Genomic DNA, 18882 nt, shown 5'->3' with positions numbered 1-18882 from the left:
CAGCTGGACAAGGCTTTGAAACTAGTTTTTTGTTTGTTTATTTTTTAGGAAACGTCGGACCAGTTTCAACGTAATGTTTTCAGCGGCACTAATGTGGTTAATTTATCACCAAACAACTTGGGGGATTGCACAAACACTGTCATGACCTGTTTAGTTAAGACTTAAACAAGGTTTAAACAGGGCAGTTTTTTGGGCCAACATCAGTAAATCCATAATCCTCTCCTGTCATTTGTGATATCAAGACTGCATGTTTATTAAAGGTAGCATGTAGTGAACCATACACAACTTTCCTCATGAGGGCAAAATAACCCCTCCCAGGACAAACTAATGAGCACTTTTCAGTTGACATAATAAATGTTCTTTAGTTTGCATACACTTAATGTTGAAGCAGGCCACTAGTAATTTGGATGAAAGAGGATGAAGAGGCTGAGTGGAGTACCAGCATACTTCAGAAAATAAAAGACTGGCAAAAACTGCTTTACCACAGAGAGGATTTAAAAGATATTTTTGTTGTTTCTTTTAAATGACAATTTAATCCAAGGTTTATTTTATTACTCTGTCTTTTGTTCGAAACCTTTGTAACGACACTTCTTTCATTGCCATTGATTTAGCTTTGGACTTCTCAGTTAGACACATAAAGCAGACAAGTGTCCATATCGCTTCACTTTTAATTGCATAGAGATCCCCTGAGGCTAAAGACTAAGCCTGCTGCAGCTCTGATATCAACCATCCATGCAATGTCCTCTGGTGATCGGGTAATACACCTTCTCCTTCATAAATATATGTGTGCACACAAGCGCACCTACTCTCAGTGTGTGGTGGTTTGTACCATGAGTAAAGCTCCTGTGCTTCTGTGTATTCAGTGGCATTAACATAATTGAAGTTAATTGCCAAGGAAACTGCCTGTGAGGCCCATCTGCAGCATTCACAGAAGGGAAAAGTGATTGTCCTTCCGTGGATGCCGGAGTCAGGGGGTCTATACCCCCGTCTGAGCACAGTCAAACACAATATACACACTCTATTCAGTTTTTAATGCAATTTCCCTCATTTTAATGGCCGCTAATGTGCGCACACACACACACACATGGACCACAACACACACACACACACGTGTTCTAGCCATTTAACAAATTAGCAGCCATGTTACTGTGCGCACATTTTACAGGCAGTTAACAAGATCAAACACTGTGTCTGTGATGAATTAGCAAATCATTAGCTCAATACTGAAGCTGTCATATTTAATTATTTCATAAAGGGCTTAAATTCTTTAGACAGTTATTGGAGCAGAGGTCTTACTGCTGATCCTAACACCCTGACACACTAATGACGATCAAGTCAGCCTTCGACTCAAAATCGGTGACTTTTATTTTGCTGCTTGCTCTGTCAGTGCTCCAGGGTTAGGGTGGATTGACAGGCTGGAAAATAGGTTCACAGGCCATTTTTGAGTAGGCTAGGCCCACTGCCACTTAATTACCAAGCATTTAATAAGCAATAAACTGACAGTGATTATATTTAGTTATCATCATATCCACTGCCTCCCACTGTCCAGGAATTAAGCCAAAATATTGTACAGATCACAGCATTTGGTGTCAGATTCTGCACAGTAGTGATTGTCGTATGGATCCACAATTTCCATGAGGAGAATTCACCAAATGTTTATAGCATCAAATAACTAATTATAATCTAACTTAGTATGATTAAAACTATCTAAAATAATATAAACCGACTTTGAGTTCATGTCCCGCCTGCTAACATAGAGGAGGGGGTGATAAACATGCTTTGGCTTCACTTTTTAGGAGCTTTAATGTTGTCCATCTTTAAATACAGTCTGTAGTAACAAGTAGCTAGTCAGCATGTAGAATAGCACGAAATGGGAGAAAAAAACAATTGATGTTGTGTTATTGAAGGTTTTGTTTCTATTTGCTAAACAGCACTTAAATGCTCCTCCATAATCAGACTTCTTCTTAAGGTCAGGGCAGCCATTTACCAAGAATCCTCAGATCAATTTTATCAATTTGAAGAGATATTGTAGAATTTTTGGACGTCACAAGGATCATTATTGAAATTCTTCAGTAAGCTACTAGATGTAATGAATGGTGATGAGGTGACCGTGCATACATCTTCACCTCCTGCTGTAGCTCTTTTTAAACTAGTCAGTAGTGGGGACCAGAGATTGATAGCCTAATTCCCATCTGAGGCTTTACAATTAAATGCACAAGGTGAAGCAAATCCATAGATACCAATGGAAGGACACCAGTATAAATCAACAGATTAGAACAAGCAATGACGTTTTTATATCAAATGATCAACAAAAAGTGTTTCAATAAAACATAATTGCTGCAAGAGGTGGATGGAGCACTTGATGGTTGGAATGGTTTGACTATTGTTCTGTGTGGTGCATAGGGGGATTAGTGTAGTGGTGTGTATCGCTCATCTTGCTGTTGAATGTGCTGGAGGAAGACTCAGGGATGGATGGTAATAATAATGCTTAACCTTCTTCATTTATATGAGAGCATCTACAAAAACATAAGCCCACATTAAGGTCTATGTGAAGATTATTGCATTTAAAAGAGAGCCTGCCCCTAACCCTGACCATGGAGACAGAGGTAGCTTTGTAATTTCAAAGTGGTGGAGGGCCTATCGAATTTATCATTGTCAACCGCACCGTCATCATCACCTTTGTGTGTCAAATCCTTCTTTTCCAGAGTTACCAGCCACGTGATCTTTAGAAGCCTTGGAACGATTGGCATGGGTCTGGCCAAAGGGGCAGATCCAGGAAGCTTCTAACTAATTTGATGCAGCTTAATCAAAGAGGATTATTAGGTCTTGATGGAGTTATGCGCTTTATTGCGTTTCATTCTGGTATCCTTATTTAAAGCCCCTGCACAACAATAGCCTACATACGCCACTGTTTACTGCTGCTTCATAAAAATCCTTCTTCTGGGGGTACAGAGGAGGCAGTGTTACCCAGAGCTTGGCACTAGTATTTCCTAACCATGTATATGCTTTATATGTGACCTGGAATGTATGTCTTCTTGTAGGTACTATGTGTGTGTGACCATCCTGATCTATTTCCTTCCTCTACTGGTGATGGGTTGTGCTTATCTGGTGGTGGGACTGACCCTCTGGGCCAGCGAGATCCCTGGAGACTCTTCTGATCGCTACAAGGAGCAGCTGACCGCCAAACGAAAGGTAACAAACACTAAATTGCGGAGCTTTTAAATAACCAATCAGATTATTCCAACCGTGTCACGTGCACTTTTGTACACAGCAGCGCAAGACTGGACGTGATGGAAAATTTCAAGTTGCTCTACAACATCCCTACTGTGATGAATTAATCATCAGAGCAGCATGAACCTAAATTTCAGACTCCCTCATCTGTTCTTTTCTCTTCTTTGGTGGTTTTCCAGAACAGCTGCCGTCTTTTCACCTTCACTTCGCTTCATCCTCTGTTTTCACCAACTGCTCTCCTCCTACTTATTTAAAAAAATGTTAAGTTCTTACACTGCCCATGTTGGTCAGGTGTGTTCACAGTTTTGGTGTTGTCGTTCTTTGTAGAATACCGTTCAATGAAGAGACTTGCAGAGACTTGCCTTGTGACAAGGTTGTACTGCACTGATGAGATCAGGCCGGGTCAGCCTGTCAACATTTACTGTGATGGGTTTTTATCTAGCATTGACATATATACTTTTTAGTTTTCTGTACTTTAGATCACTCCTTCACTTTACATCTTGCAGAGGCATATTAGGGCCATGTTGAAGAATTTTCTTTTCAGATTTTGAGAATAAAGTCATACCAAGAATAAAAAAGAAAATGATCAAATAAGCAGCAAAGACATCTCTTTTCGTTCTCTTCTGAGTTTACTTCTTAAATACCTCTCCCTTGGCCCTAACCCTAAATATGATGGAGGTGTCCCCCCTCCAAACAGAGCCACAAGGCAGAGGGTTAGAAAGTCTTCCCCCAGAAATTTGGACACAACTCGCTATGTCATCAGCTGCCAACCAACAATATCCCACACTGCATGAAAAGAAGCGTTTGTGTCAATCTGTGTCGCAGAGAAGTGTTGGCACATCCTTCGGTTAACGACTTTCACACGTATCTGCAGGCAGCAAAGGAAACGCTCAGGGTTCCTGCAGTTGTCAAGCCTGTGAGCTGTTGAGATTTGACCCCCCCTGCTCCAACTCCTAGAGGACGCTTTCACATGCAAATGACAATGCTCTGAGCTTCACAAATGCAAATCAGTTTCCCTGAGAGCAGATAACACCAATGTGTAAGAGGCACCAACAAACTATCTGGCTGAGTAAACCAGGCTTAAAATAAATATTAAACCTGAAATTTTAAATTGTTCTTAAGTAAGTAAGTGTGCTATAATGAATTATATTGTATACCACGAACAAAGGTCAATGCCGTCAAAAGAAATGAAACAATGCACTTTATTTCAAATTTTTATTGTCATCCAAAACAATCCTAAATCTCAACAACTGTATAGAGTGGCATGATTACAGTCACTTTTTCAATTGTGCTGGTTAAATGCACAGAGGAAGTGTAAACCACACCTCTACCAGCAAATAAATGATGCTGGGTATGATCATCTGTGTCCTGTAAGCTCCAAACTTCTACTGGCTTTCCATAAAAATATCTGTCCTCCCAAAATACTGGCATCAAATTCACATGTCAATGGCAAACTAAGCTGTTCCATGAATTATAAATGGTACCTTTTCACCACTACTTTCAAAATTGCTATGAAACATTCATTGATTTAATGATTTATTTTTTCAGTGTAATATTTAATCCCCCATGGACTGCACAGTGACAAAACACAGCAGCCGGCTGTTTGGATACAACATACATCTCCACTCAGTTTGATTATTATTTTAAATATAAAGGAGACACAATATAGAGCTTAAATTCCTTCATAATTTGAACTTCAATTGTCTAATTGTTGTTATTAAACTTTCTCAGTATTCCATTAAAACAGTCAACACTTTTATCCAAAGCGACTTACAATAAGTGCATTCAACTATAAGGTTACGAACACAGAACAGCATGAGTGAATCATGTGTGTAAATTTACTAAACACCACAAAAAATAAACCTGGCCTCAGTCAAATATTTATCCCACGAAGTAACCGCTGCTCACGTCACCCGCTCGCGTCATCAGCTGATGGACTCGTCCAATCAGAGCCTCGTAAACGCCGTGCAGCAGCGTCGAGTGTCCCGCAGACAGGAAGCGGGTCGTGTTTAGCTTGTCCCGTACGAGTGACTCTGTTCTCGGGGTAAATAACTTGCTGAAGTTGACACGACGCTGTTCCCTGGAGGAGAAGATGAGTGCGTGGGAAGCAGAGCCGCGGGCCCGGTGTGGACGAGTCGAGGCGGAGAAGACGGATGCACAGTCCCTGAGTTACGGTGAGCTAGAGACGCCATGCTAACCACTAAGCTAACTGGTACATCTGAAAGCATGTCCGCCACTCTTTGGGATAGCGAGAAAGTTGCTAAAATACGAATACAGCATCGAGTGCTGGAGCAGATCTAGTGCATGTGTAAATATGTATGAATTACTTAGATGTAACAGTTTGTTCTCGTTAAGTTTTTTCATCAACGTGACTTTTTTCTGTATGTTTTCACAGCCTCAGCCCCCCCCCACACACACACAAACAAAGAGGCGTTAGGCTGAGACGCTGAAAGTCCGGATTTAAAGTGCAGAAAATTAAGCCATTGAATGTAAGTAACTGTTTATGAATTGTTTTGGTGTTTTTTTGCTGTGGATCTTCCAACGGTGATGCAGCGCGGCTATTTCCGTTTATTAATAATAAAGTCATGTTACATGTGGTGTTTTCCAGCTGCCTGTCCATGACGTACAAAGACACACTATGAGCCAGTATGATCCGACCAGACCTTACATCAGCATTGAGGAGTTGTCGGAGAAGAAAGAGGGTAAGGTTATATTCATTAAATAATTTTCCAGTTACATGTAAAGGTGTATGTTGTCATTGAACTGTGCTAATTTTACTGAATGTGTTTACAGCTGATTGAAGCGGGACAGATGACATGGATCCATCCTTCCACAGCCAGGAGCACACCGACCTGTGTCCCACACTTCATATAAGACTGGAAGCTACACTGGATCTCACAGCTACACACCACAGACGTCTACACACTGGAGAAGATTCAGACAGTCCCACAAAGAAGTCATGACCCAGAGGCTGCAGAGAAACATTTCAAGCCTCACCTGAGATTTTGTACAATATTTTTGCTGTATGTAAATAAAGCTTTCACTCCACATATACCTTGTTCACATTTGTTCCCTGTACAATATGTTCACCTATAGCATCAAGCATCACATGAATGTTTAGTTTTAATTAACTGCAGTGCTTTTGGTAAAGGCTTACTTATAAATAATAATAAATATTAATATATACATTTTTATTATAAATATTGTGTGGGAGGGGCTTACCCCACGTGCGGAATGCTGTGACCCCACGTGTGCACTGCAATGACCCATAAGGTGACCAATAGCAACACTTCTACCAGCCAATCACGAGTGACATTAGTTTCAAGGGTCTGTGGTTTCCTCCAATGGTGAGTAGAGAGAGGTTCTAGCCAGCGGCTGGACTCCGATTCATATGCTAATTAGATCACACGTCGCGATCGGTCCGCGCGGCGGCGCGAGCCCCCCCGCGGCTCTCTCCTTTGTTCTCCAAATCCCCCTTAAGGTCCGCAAACGCCGATAGACCCACCTTGTCTTCACTGGCGAACGCCGAGGTAACATCATGGAAACAGTTGGTTACAGCAGGGGATTAGGCCTGTCCGTAGAGGTTCACTGTGACAATAATACTGCTTTTCGTCTAGTGCCAGTGACAAGCAATATGAATTAACAGAACCACTATCAAGCAACATTATAATAGTGACACATCTGACAACTGAAGGACAGACGGGACAGATTGGTATATTTATTAATACACAGTCAGTCGGTGTGAAGGGACGTTGGAAGGGCTAGATGACTACTACCTCTAGATCACATAGAGAAATGGTGCAACCCAATACAAAGGGGTTTTATGGTAGGTCGAAAGGGTGAAATGGGATAGGGCCTTAGATCCAAAATTTTAAACCAATCTCATTGTGAAACTGTTGGATATCCCACAGATGTAACAAATGACATACAGTAACTACCAAACATTTCCTCCTCCACAAAAGAGACAATTTCCTGGTCTGTGTGGTTCTTTCTTCAGATTAGACACATTTTCTAACACAATCTTTTCAAAGTCCTGATATTTATAATAATGTGGTGCTGATGTGCCAAAATATTAAGTACCACACTATTTGTGAAACTTATACTGAAGTTTAACTTAACTAGATACTTGATATTATTTATTAAAAAAACACAGGCAACTGACACATTTTCTGATATTCCTTTTATAATGTTACATTGTTAAATGTAGCTTAAAATGCTTATTCTTTTAACATTACCAGTATTTCTCAAAATATTCCAACTCTACTTTCTTAATATTCCAACTGTACTCTAAAACATGGCCCCAATACTCTGTTATAAGGTCTAGCTTTGAATCATTTGATTATTTATTCATTGGTCTCTAGCCACGCTTCAACATGGCCCTATATGGTAACATGGGTTTGTCAGTCGAGCTCCCACTTTGCTCCAGAATGAAATGCCTCATTTTCAATTGCAGTGGAGTTTAGTACAGGCATTCATCATCCCCATAACTTTGCAGAAAAATATATCCGCGCCAGCTGGATGGATTAGCTCAGGCATGGGTTCAAAGCAGTTGCCAGATGTTGGACGAACAGATGCTTTTTAAAAGGAGTGAGAAGGTGAATGCTGAGTCTTAAGAGGAGACAATCACTGCACGTCAGCACTCTCATCATCTGAAGAGCAAAAGTATAAATGACAATATAACTATTTCCTGTAACACTGTTGTGATTGATGGTTTTCTATTACCGATTTTATACTGCATGTGTTATACATTATTCATGGACAGGTTAATCGTACCGTGATGAGATCTGTAACACCTGAATAAAGTAAAGAAATAGCATTTTGTCAATTCTTTAAAGGGATACATCACCAAAAAAAGAAAATTCTCCCATTATCTACTCACCACTATGCCAATGTAGGGGTAAACAGTGTTTCAGCCAAACTGACCCCTTCTTCAGACGCAATAAAACAACAGAAAAAAAACAACATGCCTCCATACTGCTCGTGTGGTGTAGATAATGAGTGAATTTTAATTTTTCTGTAAACTATACCTTTAACCCTTAAGCCTATGTTATGCCTTTACTGGTCAAATCTGCAGTGAAGTAAGGAAGCAAAGCAGTATGAACGAAGCTAAGATGGTGCGTTCATGTGTCCAACAGGTGGTGAAGATGATGATCGTGGTGGTGTGCACGTTTGCCATCTGCTGGCTGCCTTACCATGTTTACTTCCAGCTGCACCAGTTCTTCCCCGATATGTTCGAGGAGACGTTCATCCAGCAGGTCTACCTGGCCATCATGTGGCTCGCCATGAGCTCCACCATGTACAACCCCATTATCTACTGCTGCCTCAACGACAGGTTGTTCAGCACCGCCACGCACTCACAAATATATAGATTTCTTATTCACCATCTTCAATTTCTCAATTTAAGATGAACCTTTCTATAATCAGGTTATTCCCACTAAAGTTGACAAGGGAGACTACAAGGAAGAATAGCTGCAACACAATTTCTACAGTAAAAGTAATTAATATTAAACATTAAAAACACAGAGACAAGCTGGACTCATGAGATGGCACAAACATTCACTCGGAATCTTTCCTAAATATGTTATCTTAAGATCGGCTTCGGGTAATGTCTTTAAATTCGATAGAAACTTGGACTTGGACTCAAAGAAGAACTGATTCGATTTTGGTGCCTTGCGGTCAAAGGTCAAGGTCACACTGATCTCATGTTACTGTGAATGTGACATATTAGGACTGCCTGTAGGGAATTTCATTACATCTGACCTAATAGCCTCTAGAGTGTGATATCTCAAGACTGCTTGAGGGAATTCTTCAACTTTTGATCAATTGTCACTTGTACTCAAAGATAGAGCGATTATGTGTCAGTAGTAGAAATGTGTACCCTGAAACTCCCCTGGTTGACAAAGACATTGAAACCGTAGTGCAGTCATTCCAGTTTGAAGACCAAACATAGCTATTTACAGACCACTGTGAGCTTCAATTCAAGTTCATCAAAGTCAGAACACATCACACAACTATCCAGTACATTATATGACTGTCACTTCTTGATTTGAAATTTGAACCAGCATTTAAACATAGGAGAAAAATTGTATTGTAATTAGTATTACAAAAGAAAGTAACAACATCCTCACTATGCTGCTCCCTTTGAACTAATACTGAACATTATTGGATTTAAAACAACTGTCTTATTACTTTGAATTATGTAAGTGTTACTCCTAGTTCATTCCATTTTTTGGAAAAATTACTATTCCAAAAAAGTTGCCTTTGAGCTGACGTCTACGGTTGTTATTGGTTTCCTTAAAATACAACCTATTAGTCTCAAATGTTCAATCGCCGCGGAAACAAAGTAGAAAAAATAAAAAGTGCAAATCATTTACCCAACAACAGATCAAAAAAAAACTAAAAAGTTAATAAGTTAAATTAAACAGGGAAGATTTTCTCTAAAACTAAAACCCTAAACCATCACAATGTCCCCCATCCTCTCCTGCCCCTCGGCTGTGTGTGTGTGTGTGTGTGTGTGTCCCTCTCTCTCTCTCTCTCTCCTCTCTCTCTCTCTCTCTCTCTCTCTCTCTCTCTCTCTCTCTCTCTCTCTCTCTCTCTCTCTCTCTCTCTCTCTCTCTCTCAAACAAACAAACAAACAAACAAACAAACAAACAAACAAACAGACAGTTTGCACCTCTGGCTGAGACAGCCGCCTGTGCAGTGGTAAGGGACAGCCACGGTTTTGGTCGTCAGGCAACTCAAGACAAGAAGCCTCTACTTCATACGGCATTTCCATCAGTGTGTGTGCGCTACTGGTGTCAGTGCTCATAGCTAAACAATGTAGATGACTTAGCTTCAGCAAGCTAGTTGGTGTGTGTGGGTGTTTGGGAGGAGGATGAAATAGGTAGGCGTGTCCCAGCCCAGCCTCCCAGCACTGCTTTTTGAATTTCCAGGAAGAGACACTTCAGACAATACTCGGAGGGGGAAGTTAATCAGTGAATGAGGGAAAGCAGACAAAGCGAGGCCAAGTAAACAAAGTAAAATTAAATGAGACTCAAGGGTCAGTAACAATAAAAACAAGAAATGGCTTGTGCTTACCCCAAAACATCATTTAACTTAAGGAGGAAACAACAGAGACACAAATCCCCCAAAGTTCAAAACACAAGGAAAACAACAAGATACTCCAAAATATTATTTATCAATTTACTCTGGTGTCCTTTGATGCATTATTTTGTGACACTATCCCTAACTTTCATTACTTAATTAAATTATTTTGTCTTTTGTTGTGTCCTTACCAATATTATCCGTTTGCTGAATTTGTGAGTCGGGTCAGTCCGGACCAAGCTCCTTTATCCTCTTTTTTTCTTGTGAAAGGGTGTTTTTGTAAAGAAATTACCAGATTTGCCGCAGTTCGCAGTGGAATTAACTCGGCAGATGTACCTGAGATGGAGTTGAGGGATTTACCAATCAGTGAAAAAACATAATTCAATACCAATTCGCTGAGTGAGAGTGTCTGGGGTGCAGAGAGCTACGTCCCGTGGAAAAGATTGCAAACCTTCAAAAAGGCAAATGTTTTTTCCTGTTTACTGACCTCCAGGATAGTAGCCATTGACACACACACACACACACACACACACACACACACACACACACACACACACACACATACACACACACACACACACGGCAAGATCCTATCAGCTGCTGCCTTAGCCATAAGCAGATACAAAAGTCTGCTTATACTCACTTTAAGACCATTTGGAGAGAAACTCCTCTTACCTCTGAGGGCCTCCGCAAAAATAAAGAAGTATTAATAAACAAATGTTAAAAGCCATCTCTGAAACTGACTGTGAATACCAAGAGTGATCAACAGAAATGTTATAGTAATGAATTTAAAGATGGCTATTTGGCTAAATGAAGCCAGATGGTCGACTCTGCTTGTTTTTTGTAATCTATCATCTGCCATTGTCTCTCCCCGGTGGCCACCTGTTTATTGTCTGTGTGCTGTCAGAGAAATGAGATTTCACACTTTGCTTTTTATGCCTCTGAAATTTATTCATGTCCTAAAAATGAAAATATGTGGGCTGGACCACAGTGAGCTGAGGTTTAGTCATCATTTTGTCCAGGGTATTGACTGAATTGTCTCTATTAGTTCGGCTGATTTAAATTTAAATGCTTGACCCATGGTGGACCTCTCCGCTTATTTTCCATCAATCTCTTTGCACCTCTTCTGCTCGCTACAATTGACATTTTCCCTTTTTCCGTTGTGTTTCTACATTTCCGATCTAAATTATATTTCGAGAGCTGCTGAAATGAGTCGACAAATAAAGGTCATCAGTAAATGCCACATTTAACATTTTGTGCTCATTAATATTCAAATGCCTGAAATACAAACAATCTTTGCTCACCGCCTATTCTTTCATCCCCATTAGCCATAGTACACACTCAACATACACACCTCATCAGAATGCAAACACTAAGTGAGTCACTCCCCACACTCTCTGCTACATGTCAAGCTGTGGCATATAGTAAACAGTGCTGTAAGATTGGGAAGATTTCCAGACTTGACGCGCTTGATTATGTGAAGAATGAAAATAATAGATGTCAGCGGATGGTGCAAACACTGATTGGGATTAGGATCTTTATGCAAACTGCATTTTATAACCATCTTTTGCCCTCTATAAACTGTAGGAGTTTTAGAGCCATGGATGGATGTTGTTGCTATTGGATGTTAGTGCAACTACAGTTAATAATATCAATGTTTCAAAGAACAATATAAAAACTATGTGAAAACGTCAAAGAGAAAACTTTTTTCGATAAAGCAACACAGAATTATCGCCTGCATCTTCCACTCGTCCTCCAAACCTGAAACATGCTGGTAGTTGTTCCTGTACCCTCTGATACCACCCATAGAAACCTTGATTGTCATGGTTACAATGATAAAAAATGAGGAGTGCACTGGCAGTGGTAAACCAGACCTCCATCGCTATGGTTACAATGATTAATCATGCATTTCAGTTTATAAAACATTTGGTTACGTTCAGGCACAAAAACTGGTTTGTTCGGTTTAGGGATTCTGTTCACCCAAGAAGCTATTTACACTTAGTCATCTGAATTCTTTGCTCCTGTCATAAACAGTACGTCCTCTAGCAGTCGCCTAATAAACTGTAACTACTAAGGATCTTAGAGACGGTCAGTTCTCAGGCAGCTGAGAAGTTGAAGCACCCTGGGAGACTGAGTTCTGGAGGCTCTGCTTTGTCTTCAGAACAATGAAACATGTGGTCAGGATTTGACTACACATTTAGGCCGAACTGTAGTTTACAAATACCAGGTCCCAACAAGACTTATTAATTAATTGAATCTTTCATTTTCATGTACAGGTTCCGTGCTGGTTTCAAACAAGCCTTCCACTGTTGCCCCTGCGTCCCTAAAGGCTCGTACGAAGGGCTGGAACTCAAGTCCACTCGCTACCTGCAGACCCAGACCAGCGTTTACAAGGCCAGTCGGATGGAGAGCACCGTGTCTACTGTTCTTCAGGTCAGGGACGACATGGAGCAGCCCAAGGTCAAGGCAATGGCATGTCCAGGACCCTGTGGGGCTGCGGTCGGGGCCAGGCCACATAGCTCCTCCCTGGACCTGACCTCCAACGGGTCATCATCCCGGAGCGTTTCCAAAACGGTGTCAGAAACGTCCAGTTTCTACTCCAGTAACAACCAGCAGGAATAGACCACTAACACACAGAGAGCAGAGGGAGAGTATGAGTTGACTGTTCACATTTCCTGCCTGTGTTCATGCCAATGTACAGCGTGAATGTGTGAGCTTGTCTGCAAGTGACTGTGGCAGAATGTTTAATGACTACATTTGTAGCGTGTCCATTGAAGTTCTGTTAGGTCCAAGATGCCCTTGTGTAAAGTACTCCCACTTCTGGCAGTGAATGATCAACTGGCATGAGAGAGGTTTGCTCTGTGCCACAATGTGACAATGTGCATTTCAACAACTTGAGTACATTCCCGTTCAAAAGCTGAGCTGAAGCAGACGCTGGCACCTTCAAGCGTCACAGCCTCTGCTTGTCACACCAGCCTTCTCTCGGAGCAGGGAGAAGGTTCACACATCCTCACTCACACAAGCTGTGTGACTTCACACAGTCTATTTTAGAGAGGAGCTATATCCCCGCAGAACAGCATGCTCTGAGCACATCCGCCTCCCGCTTCGAAAGGGGCGGTTCTTTGCGAGGAGACAGGAAGTTTGCAGGAAGTTCTCTACACCTGTAGCAGGGAAGATGTGCATCTGTGTGTGTGTGTGTGTGTGTGTGTGTGTGCATGTGTGTGTGTGTGTGAGAGAGAGAGAGAGAGAGAGAGAGAGAGAGAGAGAGAGAGAGAGAGAGAGAGAGAGAGAGAGAGAGAGAGAGAGAGAGAGAGAGAGAGAGAGAGAGAGAGAGAGAGAGAGAGAGAGGACGATGATCAGAAGGTCAACTTTGTCTCCCCGAGCAGAAGTTCCTCAAAGTCAGTGCACTCCTTCAGCTGTCTGGCTGACGGAGACCATTGAGGACCTGTGGACATTGCTAAAAAATTCTGAAAATCACCTGAAACACCGGCAGCATCTGGCTCAGCTTTCCTCTGAGCTTGGAGCATCACCTTTGAAAGTGGTGGTGGTGCTGCAGATTCTGAAGAGGCCAATAGCGGGCCTTAAGTAAAGACACCAGCTGATAAACTGCCCAGTGTGAGCCATGAGTCTCACACTCAGTCCTTCGTGACACCTCTTAACCCAGACAGCTCTGGCAGGTAGCTGTCAGATCGGAAAAGCACAGCAGATGAAAAGTTTCAGTTTCCTTAAGAATCAATACACTTTCACAGTAATAGCTGTCCCACCAGCTGCCTGTCAGTTTAACCTGCCCCATCAGCTTTTCTTGGCCGTGTCCTGAATACAAGACTCCATTTAAAAGATAATAATGTTGAATTACCTGCTGCTCTCTTTATTTAGCTGCTCTGTCCTTCCAGTCGGCACTAACATGCTCTTGCAGTGATTCAGCTGGATTACATTTACACCTCAAAGTCATATGTCTGTGGTCTGTGTGCATCTGTGGTTCTGTAGGTGACCAGATCTATAGCCCCTTTTTCTGAACTCACAACAAGGCAGCAGGAGATTCTCGTATAGATCACATGTTGTTGTTTACAGCACATCGACCCCTTATCACCAAAAGATCTCTTGAAGTCTTCTTCGGCGTCTTGTACGTGTATAGCACTGAGATATTTTGATTATTTTTGGAATGTTTTTTATTTCCTGTTTTGGATCAGTCATTTTTCAGTGTGAAATCTCTTTTATCTATGCGCCACCTCGCTCGCAGTTAATCCTCTGGAGCATCTCCTGCTGTGTTCTCACATGAGGTCAATTGAACATCATTTGGAATTCTTATTAGGAGGCTTGCTAGAGAAAGTCAGGAGCCTCACTCAGATATTTGAATTCTCTCGTACATCCCCAGAGAATGTCAGGAGATTCTTCTGTGATCAGTTCATGTCTGAAAGCAACTATACTCACATTATATATTTTGTTCTTCTCTCCTAAATGTAATCCGGTCATGCAAGACACATGTTCGTTTTAGGTTTAATGGGCTTCATAGATGTTTAAGCCTGGACTGACTGTTAGAGTGTAGCTCTCTAATGTGTAGGGATGTGCCTTGCTGATGAGCATGATGTCTGTAAAAGGGCAAGGGGAGCAGAGGAGCTGCTCGCTCTGCTGGGGTCCAGGAAAAGGACAATTAGAAAACAGGGGCTATGGAAGCTCACTGTGACAAATGGTCTGTACCCTCCTTCAGTGGTAAACACAAACACAAACACACACACAACCACACACACAGGTACATAATACCACTGTAAAAAATTGTGGCAGTGGATTTGAATGCATTCTTCGTCAAACTGATTTAATACTGTGGCAAATTGTTTTATTTAGTTTCAACAAACTTCACATGTTCTATCATATCATTCAAACTTCCTTCACCATATTCAAGATAGTCACTTGCAACATGTTTCAAGCATATTTTTATAATTCATAAGGGAAGTTAAAGCTGAATATTTTACAACAATTATCCTGTGATGACATTAATAACCGAATCCACAAGATTTGCATATTTGCTGTGTACATAACAAAGACAAAAAGTATCAGACAACGACACACAACGATGTGAGAAAACATGTCTCAGAGTTTATGCATTGGAAATGAATTTGGTGGTCTCACATTATTATCAGGATTCATATGTGAGACAAATCAGACGTGCATGCCAAATTTCAAGGTTGATACTCTTTGCAGTGTGCATGCACCATACATGCACTCACATATGTAGCATGATCACCTGTTAACACCAATCATTACACACACACACACACACACACACACACACACACACACACACACACACACACACACACACACACACACACACACCCCACAACATGCATCTGCCTGACGCCCAGTCTATTCTCAGCACACAAAGCCTGTTGTTGTAAATTCCACAGTCAGCTGACATGAAACTGAGGAGTAGAGGTGAAGCAACATGACTTTTTTGGAATTACAATGACAGTCAGTATTATATCACTTCATTCAGCACGTACAAGGCTTACCATTACATTGTCTGGCTGACATGGAAACATAATAAACACAATTAATGAACGTGAGGTCAATTGCAGTGCAGAGAGAAAATAAAGGGCACGCGACAAACATTAGACTGCATATATAAAATATGAACTTGTCATCTCCTTCATCTAGATTCGACTATTCCATCAAGGCTTGAATATAAAAATAATACATCCAGCAAAGCTTTTGGTAAATGTATGTCCTGGCCAAGTCATCACTTCAGAAATGACTCGGATGCTGAAATTGCATTACTGGACTACATGATCATAGATTTCTGGCTTTGATGCAGCAAACTAACACATGGTCATACACCAGCTTTAGTGATACCTCAGTGGGCCCTTCACTCAAAAGTAAGTAGATGTAGAAAAGGACATTTTACCACAAAACCTTGTCTTATAAGAGTAGTTATTTACAAATACACATAGGTTTGACAGTGGTTATGCCCTGAAGCTTCATTAATTTTAATAATGACATATCCCTGGCTTGCTATGAGAATAGAAACACGATAACTTAAGGAATACAGTAAGAGCAGGGCCTATAAAAAGAACATTTAAATAAAACAAGTCATTCCATTTCATTCAGTCAGATACAGTAGGCCCTATCCTACACCTGGTGCAGCGGGGCCAAGTGCAACTCAAGTGCCTTTGCTTGTTTAATTAACAAATAGATAGGTGGGTGTTCTTTAAATGAGGAGTGTTTTGGTGAAATGTTGGTGCACTTCTATCATGAGCTTCTATCATATAGTGTACACTCTGCTTGTTACACACAGTAACTCTGCACTTTCAGTTTGACCATAAGTAGATCAGTTTCCTCTAAACGTTCACTCTTACTACCCTGAAAATTTGGTTTATTGCATGTTACGCCCGAAACACACCCATGATTCATTACAGTAAGAAGAGATAAGGTGCCTCTAAATCAGCCAAAAATGACATTCTTTAGTTAAATTATCAAGGTCAATTTCAGCCAATGTGATGGAAAGAAAGATCCTGTAATGTTTTGAGGGAATCCCTTTAAAAAAAAATCTTATCCACTGAGTTTTTCAGAGGATCTTTTAAGTTTGTTGTCACGATCCATCAAGGTTTGTGTTGTAGAGGTAGCCGGCCAAGTAGCGGATCCCATACTTCACTCACTCCTCTAACACCTTGTGAGCATAGGCGAGGGTTGGAATGCAGATCAACCTGCAAAACAAAAGCTTTGTCTTGCAGCTCAGCCCTTTCTTCACCACAATGGTCTCATACATGCCCGCGTTCCTACTCACGGCACCTGTCCATATCAGGCTCCATCTTCCCCTCCCTCCTGAATAAGACTCCGAGACACTTAAACTCCTTCACTTGGGGGCAGCACCTCACCTCCAACCTGGAGAGAGCAATCCTTTCCGGCAAAGAACCACGGCCCCGCCCTTGGTGCTGACTCACATCCCAACCACTTGAAAAACTAGCTGCAAACCTCCCTAGTGTGCAGAAGAGGTCAAGTCCTGATGTAGCCAAAAGAAGCACATCTGTGTTGTTTTCATCACATTGGCAGAAATTCAGGGCCCAAATTTATGGATTCACAGCACTGTGTGTGTTTTTGTGTGTGTGTATTTGTGCATGCATGCATGCTTTAATCTATGTATGTGTGTCTTTGCAACAACATTCCAACAATTGGGTTTGGTGTTAAAGTTAATCTATTGTTACGGCCAAGGACATGATTTACCTACACTTCTCAAAGCGGAAGAAATCTTGATGTTATGAAGGTTTACAAAACATGCTTCTGATATGATGAGCAAAAGAAAATGATTATGTAGCTGAACCAGAGAGGAAGTAGTGGAGTAGCGGACAATGAACTTACACTCCAAAAACCTATCATCTCATCAGTTATTTCGTTTTCATTTGATTGCTGTACGCTCATGGTTACCAGCAGGGCAGGAATCATCCACCAGTATATTCCCGCATCCGCCCATCACTTGGATGGGTCAAGTGGAGCAGGTGAACGAGAGGCTGGGGCCCTTAATGAATGTGTAATCAACTTTGTTCAACGAGTGCTCCTTAAATGAACGTAGTGCAGGCGCCCGCTCTCGCTGCCTCTCAAACACACACACTCCCGCACACACTCACATAGCCCTCACTGATGAGAGCTGTAGCGATGGAGACAAAAGATGCCAGCTTGTTGCTGAGAAGAGGCGCCAGGCAGGCTGCACAGTGGGGTGAATATTCTCATCAGCACCATCTCTTCCTGTGTTTCTATCCATCCCTCGCTCTCCAATCATGCTAATTACAGCAAAGAAGAGGAGAGTGCAACCAATCATGCACATGCAGAAATGCCTCACACAAACAAGGACATGCACACACAAACATGTGCTTGCAGGACTCATCATTAACTGGGGTGAAGATGTAAAGGGTTGCCACATCAGCGTGACTGGTGCATGCTCAAGCCAATTAGCTTTGAGAGTGCCATTCACAACATTCAACGTCCTTACTTCATGTAGCACTTAGAGAGCACCTAATTCATTCAAATGTGTTATTTACACATACACAGTAGATGAGGCTTCATCCAGAGTAAACACATCATGTGAGCCACGTTATAAGAGTTTCTCAGTGTTAACTCGACTGCAGTTAAAAAAACAGCCTCTGCAACAATGTCAAAATGTGCATTGCTGCAGCCAGGCTCAGTGTAGTTGTTTTGTGAGATTAGTTGACCTACAGTGCTCTGTTTTCCTCATCTTGTACAAAAAGACCATCTTTCCACGGTGATATCAATATATCTGTATCTGTGTCGTGTTGTGAAATGAATTCACCCATGGAAAGATGTACAGTGACACACCAGGTGGAACTTGTGACTGTGTGTAAAGGTGACTGGACTCTGGGGGAAGACGCAGACTCTGTGCCATGAAGAGACATTTTAAAGTACTAGTGCCTGTTACTATACAAATGCTCAAATACCTCTCTCTGTGTCTGGAAACTAAATACCATTGCTTTTGCTTTATCTGCCATGTGGGTGACGATGAGCCGCTTGTTATTGGTTTAGTCACATCCACTGTTTAATGCTTCTCCTTAAGCCTTGCAC

General features: G+C 41.5%; 1 protein-coding gene and 1 long non-coding RNA gene across 2 annotated transcripts in view; both read left to right on the top strand.

Annotated features, from left to right (window-relative positions):
- tacr1a (tachykinin receptor 1a) overlaps positions 1–12936 on the top strand; it is a 40056-nt gene extending 27120 nt beyond the window's left edge. The window contains exons 3-5 of the mRNA XM_061071342.1: positions 3042–3192; positions 8367–8563; positions 12591–12936. Coding sequence (XP_060927325.1) covers positions 3042–3192; positions 8367–8563; positions 12591–12936 — 694 coding nt within the window. The remainder of the gene's footprint in view (positions 1–3041; positions 3193–8366; positions 8564–12590) is intronic.
- LOC133002473 (uncharacterized) lies at positions 5139–6283 on the top strand. Its single transcript, XR_009678258.1, has 4 exons — positions 5139–5405; positions 5627–5720; positions 5840–5933; positions 6025–6283. It is a non-coding gene; the product is annotated as an uncharacterized LOC133002473 (long non-coding RNA).
- Positions 12937–18882: the final 5946 nt, after the last annotated feature.

The sequence above is a fragment of the Limanda limanda genome, chromosome 5 (assembly GCF_963576545.1).
Source record: "Limanda limanda chromosome 5, fLimLim1.1, whole genome shotgun sequence".
Classification (NCBI taxonomy): Eukaryota; Metazoa; Chordata; class Actinopteri; order Pleuronectiformes; family Pleuronectidae; genus Limanda; species Limanda limanda.
Note: the sequence above shows the minus strand (reverse complement) of the source record. Positions and strands in the feature narration are given on the sequence as shown.